Raw genomic sequence first — 12,557 nt, 5'->3', positions numbered from 1 at the left:
AGCAAATGATATTTTGCATTGTTTCCATTGCTAATTGTCTTGAGTGCCCATTTCACTGCCCAATATATGGGAACATATTACATACATTGAAATAATAATATAAATTATCCCATGGGAAAACAAATTACTAATTTAATTTATCACAAATTAGACAAGGTATATTTTTTATAAAAAGAAAATGCGCCCATATCCATAACCAAACGTATCTCGACAACCTGACAATTTCTGTCTATGGAGATTCTCAGTCATCTAGGTCCTGGTTTTCCCAAAGGTGCTCAAGGGCTTGAGGTCATGAGACCAAGTGGCCTCAACGACTCTCAGAGAGACTACCAATGACCAGATGACTGCAAAGAATATAAATTCATCTCTTCTCCACCGTTCAGTCAAAATTGAAGAAGCTTCTTGGATGAGGAGTGAAACATCTGCAAGGAAAAACAAAGAAAATCCACTTTTGAAAAAGCACCTTTGAGTCTGGCAACTTCTGTGTTCCCAATGATTTTTTCCTTAAACAATTATTTAAACAATAAATCCAGAAATTTAAGTATTTCTTCAAGCCCTATGAAACTATTGCGGCTTTACTTGAACTGGTACTACCAAATGGGTTGGATTTCACTTTCCATAAATCTCAGCCAACGTAACCCAAACCCATAATTCCAGAAAACATGAATGTAAATTGAAATTCAACCTACTTAGAATGTGCCACATTAGGGAAGCCTGATAATTTCAGTCCATATCAGATGTAATTGCTTTCTTAATCACTAGCTTGCTTATTTTTTCATATTGATAAATAATAAATAAGCAAATTATTTTTTCTTTATATCCCACAGAACTCATCTGGAACATGCTGTGAAGAAAAATGCTGATGCAATGGAATATTCACCCACCTCATTCAGTTCTGTTAATATTATTGATTAGGATTTGGGCTCACTGAAGTCAGAAAAAATAAATTAATATTTGAAACCTATAGCTTTAAAAGATACATTGCATGGAGCTTCCATTCACCATGCAGCGACAGCACTTAAAAGATCTCAAAACTTACCAGAATTCATTGTTATTTATCTTCTGGCAAGATGTTCTGAAATGTTCTTTTAACTACTCAAAACATTGCTAACCATTATTGCTAAGAAGATGCTGTAGATATGCCAAGAAGTCTTTTTGGGAAATTGTAGATTTAAAAATTGTTTCTATTTTCTTGTATCAAGATACAGATGTAAAGACATAATAAATCTTGCTTCTTTCAAAGCTTGGTTTCATAATAAAAAAACAACGAAAAATAGACAGAAGACACATGTGCTCCATATTTTTGAAGGAGAATATCCAGCTTTTGCTGGATATGGAAGTAGTGAAAGATTTTATTTTCCTAAGCTTCAAGATTACCGCAGATGGGGACAACAGCCAAGAAATTAAAAGATGCTTGCTTCTGGGGAAGAAAGCTATGGCAAATCTAGACAGCATACTAAAAAGCAGAGATATCACCCTGCCAACAAAAATGTGTATAGTCAAGGCTATAGTTTTCCCAGTTGCAATGTGTGGCTGTGAAAGTTGGATCATAAGGAATGTTGAGTGCCAAAGAATTGAAGCTGTTGAACTATGGTGCTGGAGAAGACTCCTGCAAGGCGTCTTGGACTGCAAGGTGATCAAACCGGTCAGTCCTAGAGGAGATCAACCCTGACTGCTCTTTAGAAGGCCAGATCCTGAAGATGTAACTCAAATGCTTTGGCCACCTAATGAGAAGGAAGGACTCACTGGAGCCTAATGCTGGGAAAGATTGAGGGCAAAAGAAGAATGGGATGATAGAGAACGAGGTGGCTGGATGGAGTCACTGAAGCAGTAGGCATGAGCTTAAATGGATTCCAGAGGATGGTAGAGGACAGAAAGGCCTGAAGCAATATTGTCCATGGGGTCGCTATGGGTCGGACATAACTTCGGAACTAACAACAATCCAGCTTTTGCAGTCTCCCTTGAGACTTTGCTAGAAATTGTTCACATACTGGAATTTATCTTTTTAAATAATGGCTAGAATCTTGTTTTCAAAAGCAAATGAAAGAGGACAACTTTATGAAATTGTAAGCTGCAATCAGTGACACATTCTGCACATGTAGCAAATACATGAAAATTCATAATTGCCCATCATATACTGTTCATTTTCACGAGTCAAACATGCTCTATATTTTAAATGAGCAATCCCTTTATTATAATTAATATGGCTAGTTATCAAAATGGTCTAAAAATCAATACTATATCAAAAGTACAGTTTGGTCAACTATCTGGTTAGGTGTTGTTAGTTGACTTATTGTTCCAGCACAATCAAATATTTCAGACTCAAACAGGTCTCACTACATTGCATTGCTTCTTTCATTGTCTACTAGTATTTACAACTAGAAAAGACAACTTTCCTAGCATGCTAAAATAGTAATATAACAGATTGAAATCCTCACAAAATTTATTTGATATTGTCAAATCTCAGCCTAATCTATCTCAGAGTGATGGAAGATATACAGTATTATGATTATAATGGGAGGATGTAAATGTAATAAAATTTATTATTTTCAAATTAATGTTTTTCCATAAAAGCCATATTTTTTGTAACTTAAAAAAATAGGGGACAATATTATAAATAAATGATTGTGATACGAAGATAGGGATTGACTTCTTTTTGTTTAAAACAAGCTAAAACAGCAGCAGTAGGAAATTGTAATGTTTAGAATAGAATAGAATAGAATAGAATTTATTGGCCAAGTGTGATTGGACACACAAGGAATTTGTCTTGGTGAATATGCTCTCAGTGTACGTAAAAGAAAAGATACGTTCATCAAGGTACAACATTTACAACACAATTGATGATCAATATATCAATATAAATCATAAAGATTGCCAGCAACAAGTTATAGTCATACAGTCGTAAGTGGAAAGAGATTGGTGATGGGAACTATGAAACGATTAATAGTAGTGCAGATTCAGTAAATAGTCTGACAGTGTTGAGGGAATTATTTGTTTAGCAGAGTGATGGCCTTCGGGAAAAAACTGTTCTTGTGTCTAGTTGTTCTGGTGTGCAGTGCTCTATAGCGTCGTTTTGAGGGTAGGAGTTGAAACAGTTTATGTCCAGGATGCGAGGGATCTGCAGATATTTTCACGGCCCTCTTCTTGATTCGTGCAGTATACAGGTCCTCAATGGAAGGAATTAAAACATGTAATATTTTAAACTCTTCTCATACATTTAAAACATTATTTACCAATTTTGTGCTGTAGTCATGTACTTACTGAGTAGCAACTGTGTTTTTAACAAAACCTACAACAGTGGAGATTCCCACACAGAAGATGTTCCAGTATAGATCCTGTGCTGAAACCGAAGTTTTCCTTAATGTTGCAAAAGATCTCTGGACAATTATTCAGTTCTTGCCATTTGTCAGAGAGATAGTTAGAGTATAAATTTTTTTGAATGGAATCTCTATTTATCTTTCAGGAACTGTTGTAATCTTTTTTTCTTAGTCTGAAGCAATTTAAATCCTCTAAGCCTAAGGGATATTTTAGCCTTCTGAAGTGATTCTCTCAAATGCTGTAATTGTTTTTTTTAATTTATATGTGTTTGGGCTTGGGCAACTTCTCTGTGCATTTTGTTTCCAACCAACCTGTTGTGGCTCCAGCCCCCGCCCCCGGGCCTGGCCCCCTGCCAGAGAATGACTCAGAGAGTGAGGGGGAAGGGCCATCAGGGCTCCCCTCCGCAGGGCCGGCCTCTCTGGCTCAGCTCCAGGAGCCAGAGGCAGGCCAGGTGGAGGAAGTAACGAGGCCTCTGTCTCCTGTATCTCCCCCCCACCTAGGCAACGCTTCCAGACCCAGCTGTGGACAATCAGTCCTGGTTAGATCCCTGGTTTCGTAGACAAGCGAGGCGGGAACAACAGAAGGGGTGGAGCAGGCCTAGAAAGTGATGAGTCACGGAACCACACCCCACAGGGTATAAAAGCAGAAGGGGCTGCTCTACTACTTTGTGACGGACAAAACAAACTGACTGGAGAAAACTTGAGCTGAACTATTTGACTGAGCATTTGGCTTGGATTGCTGTTTGTTCCTGACTTCCTGGTTGACACGCTGGCATCAAGGAAGATAAAAGAAAACTTTGGCAGACGCTCGCTGGTTTGCTGCCAGAGCTGATAGCTGCTGTGGACTAAATTGCTGGCTAATTGAGTCATTTCATGTGTCTCCCGGACTGAGGTGGGGGGGGGGAAGAACACAACCCTTGCCTAGAGTTTCCTTGATTTTCATTATTTTTCTTAGCCTTTCTTACATGTCTAATATTGTCAAGCCAATTTATGTTCCAGCAGCTGAGAACAGGACACACTCACAATAAAAGGACAATGAGTCCTTTTATATATATTTCTATTTATCACACTATACTCTTTTAAAGTGAGCAATATTTCTGATGCAGTTAAATCTAACATCAAAATTTCAAAAGCCACGTTTTTGCTTCCAGAATGTTTTATTTGGGACTAAGAATACAGCACACGGGCACCACTACTAACTGTAACAGCTCCTAAGTAGGATTGTTACAAAGGTATTGAAGAAAGTTAGCACCCACCCTCCTAGAAGAATGAAATATTTTAGGAAATATTAAAAAGGCAGAATATTATATTACCCTGGATGAGGAAAGGAGAAACATGCTCTTGGAAAGCAGCCCCCACCTTTGTTAATAGCCCCAGAAAGACTGGGCCATTTTATCTATAAGACAAAAGGCCTTCAGCTCCAGGATGATCACTCAAGATCCAAGACTCATTGACTATGCTAAAGCCTTTGATTGTGTGGATTGCAACAAACTGTGGCAAGTTCTTAATGAGATGGGAGTACCAGACCATCTTATTTGTCCCTTGAGAAACGTATATGCAGGTCAAGAAGCAACAGTGAGAACTGGACACGGAACCACTGATTGGTTCAAAATTGGGAAAGGAGTCCGGCAAGGCTGTATACTGTTGCCCTGCCTATTTAACTTATATGCACAGCACATTATGAGAAAGGCGAGGCTAGATGAATCAAATTGGAATTAAGATTGCCAGGAGAAGTATCAACAACCTCAGATATGCAGATAATACCACTCTAATGGCAGAAAGTGAAGAGGAACTAAATATCCTCTTGATGCAGGTGAAGGAGGATAGTGCAAAGGTTGGTTTGAAACTCAACATTAAGAAAACTAAGATCATGGCATCTGGCCCTCTCAATTCCTGGCAAATAGATAGAGAAGAAATGGAGGTAGTGACAGATTTTATTTTCCTGGGCTCCAAGATCACCACAGATGGGGACTACAGCCAAGAAATTAAAAGATGCTTGTTTCTGGGGAGAAAAGCTATGGTAAATCTAGACAGCATACTAAAAAGCAGAGACATCACCCTGCCAACAAAAGTACGTATAGTCAAGGCTATAGTTTTCCCAGTTGCAATGTATGGCTGTGAAAGTTGGATCATAAGGAATGTTGAGTGCCAAAGAATTGAAGCCGTTGAACTATGGTGCTGGAGAAGACTCCTGCAAGGTGTCTTGGACAGCAAGGCGATCAAACCAGTCAGTTCTAGAGGAGATCAACCCTGACTGCTCTTTAGAAGGCCAGATCCTGAAGATGAAACTCAAATACTTTGGCCACCTAATGAGAAGGAAGGACTTACTGGAGAAGAGCCTAATCCTGGGAGCGATTGAGGGCAAAAGAAGAATGGGACAACAGAGAATGAGGTGGCTGGATGGAGTCACTAATGCAATCGGTGAGTTTAAATGGACTCCGGGGATGGTAGATGACAGGAAGACCTGGAGGATCATTGTCCATGGGGTTATGATGAGTTGGACACGACTTCGCGACTAATAACAAGAAGATCCAAACAGGACAAAGCCATTAAGCCATAATAGGAATTGCCCAACACCCTTTCAGAACACAAGCCTCTTCATTACATAATCACCCAACAAGATTCAACCAAGCCTGGGACAGCCAGCCTACAAGGTTACCTCGACCCCTGCATAGCCCCCCAGGTGTCCGACAACTAATAGGATACTTTTTTTTTGCACAGGAAGCTCTAGGGCAAGGTCCAAGAGAGACTATAAATCTCTCTCTCTCTCTCTCTCTCTCTCCACTCCATGTGGTCAGCTACCCAGAATCACAACTGCTTGGTGGTTCTGTTTCACTAGCCTTCCAAGCAGTCTCCACGTTTCCAGAAAGGAATTGTCTTTCTTTCCCCACTTGGAACTGAACCCAGGTGGCCATTTCTTCCAACAGTATCTAAAGCAATGTCAAACCACTTCTCAAATTTTGCCAAGAAAATTGCAGGGAATCATTATGCGCCGACGACGTTAACTAGTTGGATAACGAAACGTCTTCAAGCAAACAACCTAGCTCAGAGAGCAGCAAGGATTCCACAATCAAAGCTGGCACAAAACAGAACAAAACCTTTAAAGCGGGGAACCGAGTTGAAATCTACAAGGCTGCAAATTCGATTAAGTTCCCAGCCTGTCTTTTAAAAAGTGTGCAAAACCTTACACAGACAACGTTATTGACAGACATGCATCTTCCGCAGAGGAATCGAGAGAGACTGCGAGATCAAAATAGGGAGAAGCTTAACGTGGTCTTGACGATTTTGGTCCTTCGCGGCCCTCGTAATCGGGGGGCGGGGACTGCGAGTAGGATGAGTGTACATACATAATGTCTTTACGTAGTTCACGATCTTGGAGTGCAATCCCGGAAGACGGAGATGGCGGCAGCAATGACGGCATCGATCGCCGGCTGGCCTTCCGGAGAGCCTAGTCTCGAATGGGGTAAGGCCGGCCGTGGGAGGGGAGAGCTCGGCGGCAACATCAAGCCCTACTTGGTCACCGTCGGCAGTAATGAGGGTGGGTGGGTGGGGGAGATTTCCCCGGGCAGAAGAGATTTTGCCCCTTGTTTGTTCTTTTCTAGTTGTTCCCCCTTCTTTTAAATTCTCTCTTGTGCTCTTACGATCATCACCCGAGGAGACAGGGATACGTTTAAGAGAGGAACTTGGCAAGTTTTACCGCCGGTTTTCGTCTCCCTCTCTTGCCATAATTTGAGCGTTTAGGGCAGGGGCAACTTTAAGACTTGTGGACTTCAACTCCCAGAGTTCCTCGGGCAGCTTTGCTGGCCGAGGAACTCTGGGAGTTGAAGTCCACAAGTCTTAAAGTTGCCAAGGTTGGAGATCCCGGGTTTAGGGTATTTCCCTAAACCTATGTGGCTGTAATCTTATAGGGCAGGTATTATTTTTATTCCTATGTTGACGTTTTTTATTCCTGGAAGAAAAGAAACTTGTTAAAAGTCACTAAGGACATTTGTGACAGAGGCTCGTGGATTTCCTGTTTTTCTTACAGAAGGCTCTCTCTGTATAAACACTGTTAAGTTTGGGTATTGACGAGGCAGGAGACCAGGTTAGTGACAACAGCTCTTTAATATAGTGTGACCCAGCGAAGCTCTGGAGAAAAACCTCTCCTTATATACACTTCAGCCTGAGGCTGCATCCAATCAGAAACGAGATATTTCCCGCCTAAAACTCCCGCCAAAACTTACAGTAATACATTACACTCCTTCCCTCCCAGAAGGCACTTTGCCAATATTTGCATATTACTTCTCTACGTAGTCCTGCAGGTACGTGGGGCGTCTCCTGACTCTCCCGGACCTGCGCAGTTCACTTTCTGGAGTTGAGTCGAGCTTGCCGGAGGGACTTTTCGTTCCTCTGAGCTCCTCCTCCCGGCCATCCGGCCCTGGATTATTCGCCGGCTCGGACCTGCTGTCCTCTAGAGGGACCGGAGGGTGTCGCTGGACCTCGCCTGACTCAGATAAGTCTCTGTTTGGTTCTTTGCTTACGCTTTCTGTTTGTTCTTGGTGCCGGTCAGCTGTGGGGTTAATTAAATCATAGTCAGGGCTGTTCTCGCCTAATTCTGCCTTATCGCTCAATCTGTTTCTTAATTGATCTATGTGGCGCCCAGATTCTGCCATCGTCTAGTTCCACTAGATAAGATTTGGGGCCCGTTTGTCTATGACTATCCCCTCTTCCAGTTAGGGCCGTCGCTGTAATTATGTGCCCACACGAGTCTCCTATGTTTAACTCTCGGATTCTATCTGGTTTTGTTTTGAACCCGTCCTGTACGTAGTTCGGGTGTAGCCGGTCTAGCGGGCACCGTAGCTTCCGCCCCATTAAAAGCTCGGCTGGGCTGCGGCCGGTGGCCACACAGGGGGTCCTGTGTTGGACGGTTAGGAATGCGTCGATTTGTGCCTGCCAATCGCCGGGCCGCTTCGTGATAGCGCTTCTTTCGCACCGGACAAAACGTTCAGCAAGGCCGTTCGACGCAGGGTGGAACGGCGCTGAGAGGGCATGTCGGATGCCCTCTTCAGCCAGGTACCCTTCAAATAATGCTGCGGTGAACTGTGGGCCGTTATCGGACACGAGGGTGTCCGGTAGCCCGTGCGTGGCGAAAAGGTGTTTTAGTGCTGAGATGACAGCTCCCGCGGTTGTGGATTTCATTAGGATGATCTCCAGCCATTTGGAGAATGCATCCACCACAATTAGAAATGTTTGGCCGTGGAAGGGGCCGGCAAAATCAATGTGTATGCGGGACCAAGGGCCTTGGGGTTTCTCCCACTCCAAAACTGGGGCCGTAGGTGGTAGTGGTCTGGATTCCTGACATACTTGGCATCGGCCAACCCTGTCACTGATTTCCCTGTCCATTAGGGGCCACCAGACATAGCTCCTAGCCAAACCCTTCATCCTCACAATTCCTGGGTGACCCTCATGCAGGAGTTCCAGAACTTTTTTTCTCAGCTTCTCTGGAACTACCACCCTATCCCCCCAGAGCAGGCACCCCCCTTGCACAGACAATTCCCCTTTTTTCTTTACAAATTCCTTGAAACGTTCGCCCGGCGCAGCCGGCCATCCCCTTTGAACCCAACTGATTACAGTCCTTAAAACAACGTCCCGGTAGGAGGCCGAGCCACTTCCTGCGATGTGACTGGCCCCGAGTCCAAAGAGTCAATTAGTAGAACGGGTGTGCCCGGGTGGGGTCCTCGATTTCCCTGGCAATGGGCATCTGCTCAATCGTCCGCATGCCCCAGCTCCTTTCCAGGCCGATGCTGCAGCTGGTAGGAGTATGCGGTCAAAAAAATAGTCCATCTGGTCAGTCTAGGTGAGAGTGCTACTGGCGTTGGGCGGTCGCCAGCCAGTAACCCCAATAGCGGTCTGTGATCAGTGACAATTTCGAAATCTCACCCAAAAACGTATTCGTGAAATTTTTCACCCTGACACTATTGCGAGAGCCTCCCTATCTAGCTGGCTGTAATTCCTCTCAGCCGGGGACATCGTTGTGAATAGAACGCTATAGGGGCTTCAGTGCCGCTTTGGGAGTCTGTGGCTAAGTACCGCTCCTACTCCATAGGGGACGATCACAAACCAATACTAACGGCAGTCTGTTGTTGTATTGTATTAACAGGCTATCGCTTGATAGCAAACTTTTACTGCCTCAAATGCCCTATTCTCTGACTTCCCCACGACCAAGCAGTGTTTTTCCAAGCAATTTATGCAGCGGTTCAGCAACGGTTGCCTTGTCTTTTAAAAACACGGCGTAAAGTTTACCAGACCCAGGAAAGCCTGGAGTTCTGTCTTGTTTTTGGGTGCTGGGGCTCTCTTTATCGCCTTGACTTTGCTCTCAGTGGGTGAATCCTTTTGTCTATTCTATAGCCCAAAATTCAACAGATTCGACCCCTATCTGACACTTGCTTGCTTTGACTTTTAATCCTGCCGACCTAAAATGGCCAAAACTTTCCTTAATCGCTTCCCCAGTTCTCTTAAATCTTCCCTGATACCAACACATCATCGAATAGGGTACGACTCCGGTAACCCTTGTAGGAGCCGCCCATCAAATTTTGAATAGCCCGGGCCACACTCACCCGAACTGTAACCGGGTGCACTTAAAGGCACCCGTGCGTTACAATGGTCTGGGCCTCAGCTGTGCTAGCATCTACGGGTAGCTGTTGGTACGCTTGTGCCAAGTCTAATTTGGCGAAAACTTGTCCGTGCCCTAGTGAGTGCAATAAGTGTTGCACTACTGGAACTGGGTAGGCGCTCTTTGCAATGCTTTGTTCAAGGTAGCCTTGTAATCAGCGCAAATTCTTATGGACCCGTCTGGTTTTATAGGGGTGACGATTACGCCTCCCATTTGGCATGGTCAACTGGCACTAGTATCCCCTGGCTGACTAATTTATCTAACTCTTTGTCGATTTTAGGTTTGAGTGCAAAAGGAACCCTCCTTGCCTTTAACCTAATGGGAGCTATTTGGGGGTCTAAATTGAAGGAGATAGGGGTCCCCTTGTACTTGCCTAAACGGTCCTCGAATCGTCTGCGAATTCCTCCAGTAGGGCGTTTGCAGGTTGCATCCGCTCCGGTGGGCGCCAGTCACCCCATTCCCAACGCCCGGAACCAGTCTAGCCCCAGCAAGCTTGGCAAGGTTCCCTCGACTAACGTGATGGGCAGGGTCTTTTCGTATGTCCCGTACTTGACCTCGACGGTCGTTGTCCCTCGAACAGGGATGCGGTTGCCCTGGTAATCCTGCACCCGGAGCCGTTGTTTCTGTAGCTTGCGCTTTGCGATGTCGGCAAGGCTTTCACAAAAGTGTCCCAGGACATGATTGTGATAGCTGATCCTGTGTCTACTTCCAGTCGGCACGGTACGCCTTCAATTGTCGGGTTTGTGAAGATCTTTTCTTGATGCGGGTAGCTGCGTGGTCTATGGTAACAGTCATTCGGTTTGACTTGCGCTCTTTCTTTCCTGGCCAATCGCGGTCGCCTCGCCGATCTCGCGCTCTGATTGGCTGGTTTGAAATTTCGGAATGTGGGGTTTGCATCTCTGACTCAGAGCCGCTCTGATTGGCCGATTTGAATTTTCGGCGGAAGGTTGGGGTGCTCGGCAGACTTGAGCCAGGTGCCCTTCCTTTCACACCGCCGGCAAATGGCGCCCTGAACTTACATCTTTGGCGCTGATGTCGCCCGCAACTTCCGCATTCCTCCGGTCTTCCTTGTCGATTTTCCGGTGTAGTGGACTTCTTCCTCCTCTTCGCTGGTTGACTCACGATAGGTTTCTTCGTGGTGGACTGTGCTCGGCTTTGCGCCCGCCATCGGCGTGAGTCGCTTTGTAAGGTGTCTGCTGCATGGTTGGACATCTCATGGGCTCTGGCTTCGTCCAGGCGTTTGCCAATGTCAGGTTGCTCTTGGCTAGCAACCGTCTCCTCAAACGGATGTCTCTGACCCCCCGTATAAGTTGTTCCAGCAGCTCTTCGTCCAGATCGCGGTACTCGCAATGCTTGGAGGCTTGTCTCAGGGCTGCCATGTAGTCGCTGATAGACTCGCCTTCTTGTTGCCTCGCTCCCCAAACTCGTACCGTCGAGCGTATTTGGACGGGCTGGTGCGTAGTGATTCTTCAGGAGGGTCTGAAGGGTCTGCCACGATACGGAGTGTAGCGGTGTTGGCTCCGCTAGGGCTTCTGCGACGGCGATGACTGCTGACCCACAGTGGCTTATGAAGTAAGCCCGTTTGCGGTTGTCGGAGACTCCCTGTAGCTCGTTTGCCTCCAGGAAACTTTCGAAACGGGTCATATATATTCCCCATGTCTCCTGGGCAGGGTCAAACGGAGTGGGTGGCGTGTAGCCGGTCATCGCTGCAGTCGCCGTCACCTTGCTGGGTTTGATTCTCGTAGTGAGTTCAGCTCTGTTCTGGTGCTCTGCCTCAAAATCCCACCTTCGTCGCCAATGTTAAGTTTGGGTATTGACGAGGCAGGAGACCAGGTTAGTGACAACAGCTCTTTAATATAGTGTGACCCAGCGAAGCTCTGGAGAAAAACCTCTCCTTATATACACTTCAGCCTGAGGCTGCATCCAATCAGAAACGAGATATTTCCCGCCTAAAACTCCCGCCAAAACTTACAGTAATACATTACAAACACTCTGTGATACTTTAATTAAATAAGGTGGGAACCTAGCTGTTCTTTGAGCCAGAGCAAGGACTTATTTAAAAAAAACCCATATATTAGCTTGATTGATGTTTTTTATACGCTGTTCTCCAACTTGAAAGATTTTTGGAACAGTGTGTAGAATCATTAAAAGCCTTGACAGTTTCTGACCTCAGATTTATTTTCTTACAAATGCAGTTGAGAGGAGAAAGAGAAATGGGGTGGTGGGGGGGAGGAAATATACAATATCTAAACCAGCAAATATTAATTGTATGGTAAATGGAACCATAAACCATAAACCATTTAATGGAAATGAACTGCTCAGGAATGCCCAAATGACATTCTTGCCTCTTAAACTGATGGCCTTGATGCCCTTTTTGGGGGTGGGGAGAATGTGCTTAAAAATGGGGAAATGGCATAAGAGAAAAATGTTGACATTATTGCACTCCTGTTATAATTGTCCACAGGTGGTTTATGATTCCATTTATAGATTGTGCAAAAATCTAATAATTTTGTTTAATTACAAACAAAATACCTTCTTTGTGGCTCCTGTCAGTGGTGGAAGTAATAAACATTCCATGATATATGAAC

The 12,557-nt window shown here is 44.7% G+C and overlaps 2 protein-coding genes across 6 annotated transcripts in view; both read left to right on the top strand.

The window, feature by feature from the left end:
* SELP (selectin P) overlaps positions 1–6,526 on the top strand; it is a 53,635-nt gene extending 47,109 nt beyond the window's left edge. For all 3 annotated transcript variants that reach the window (XM_058174548.1, XM_058174549.1, XM_058174547.1), the window contains one exon: positions 828–6,526. The gene's annotated coding sequence lies outside the window, so the exon portion shown is untranslated. The remainder of the gene's footprint in view (positions 1–827) is intronic.
* Positions 6,527–6,629: 103 nt separating this feature from the next.
* ATF6 (activating transcription factor 6) overlaps positions 6,630–12,557 on the top strand; it is a 101,663-nt gene continuing 95,735 nt past the window's right edge. For 2 of the 3 annotated variants that reach the window (XM_058174551.1, XM_058174550.1), the window contains exon 1: positions 6,630–6,780. In XM_058174551.1, coding sequence (XP_058030534.1) covers positions 6,717–6,780 — 64 coding nt within the window. In that variant the 5' untranslated portion in view covers positions 6,630–6,716. The remainder of the gene's footprint in view (positions 6,781–12,557) is intronic. The other variant, XM_058174552.1, reaches the window with a different exon arrangement.

Source organism: Ahaetulla prasina, chromosome 3 (assembly GCF_028640845.1).
Source record: "Ahaetulla prasina isolate Xishuangbanna chromosome 3, ASM2864084v1, whole genome shotgun sequence".
NCBI classification, from domain to species: Eukaryota; Metazoa; Chordata; class Lepidosauria; order Squamata; family Colubridae; genus Ahaetulla; species Ahaetulla prasina.
Note: the sequence above shows the minus strand (reverse complement) of the source record. Positions and strands in the feature narration are given on the sequence as shown.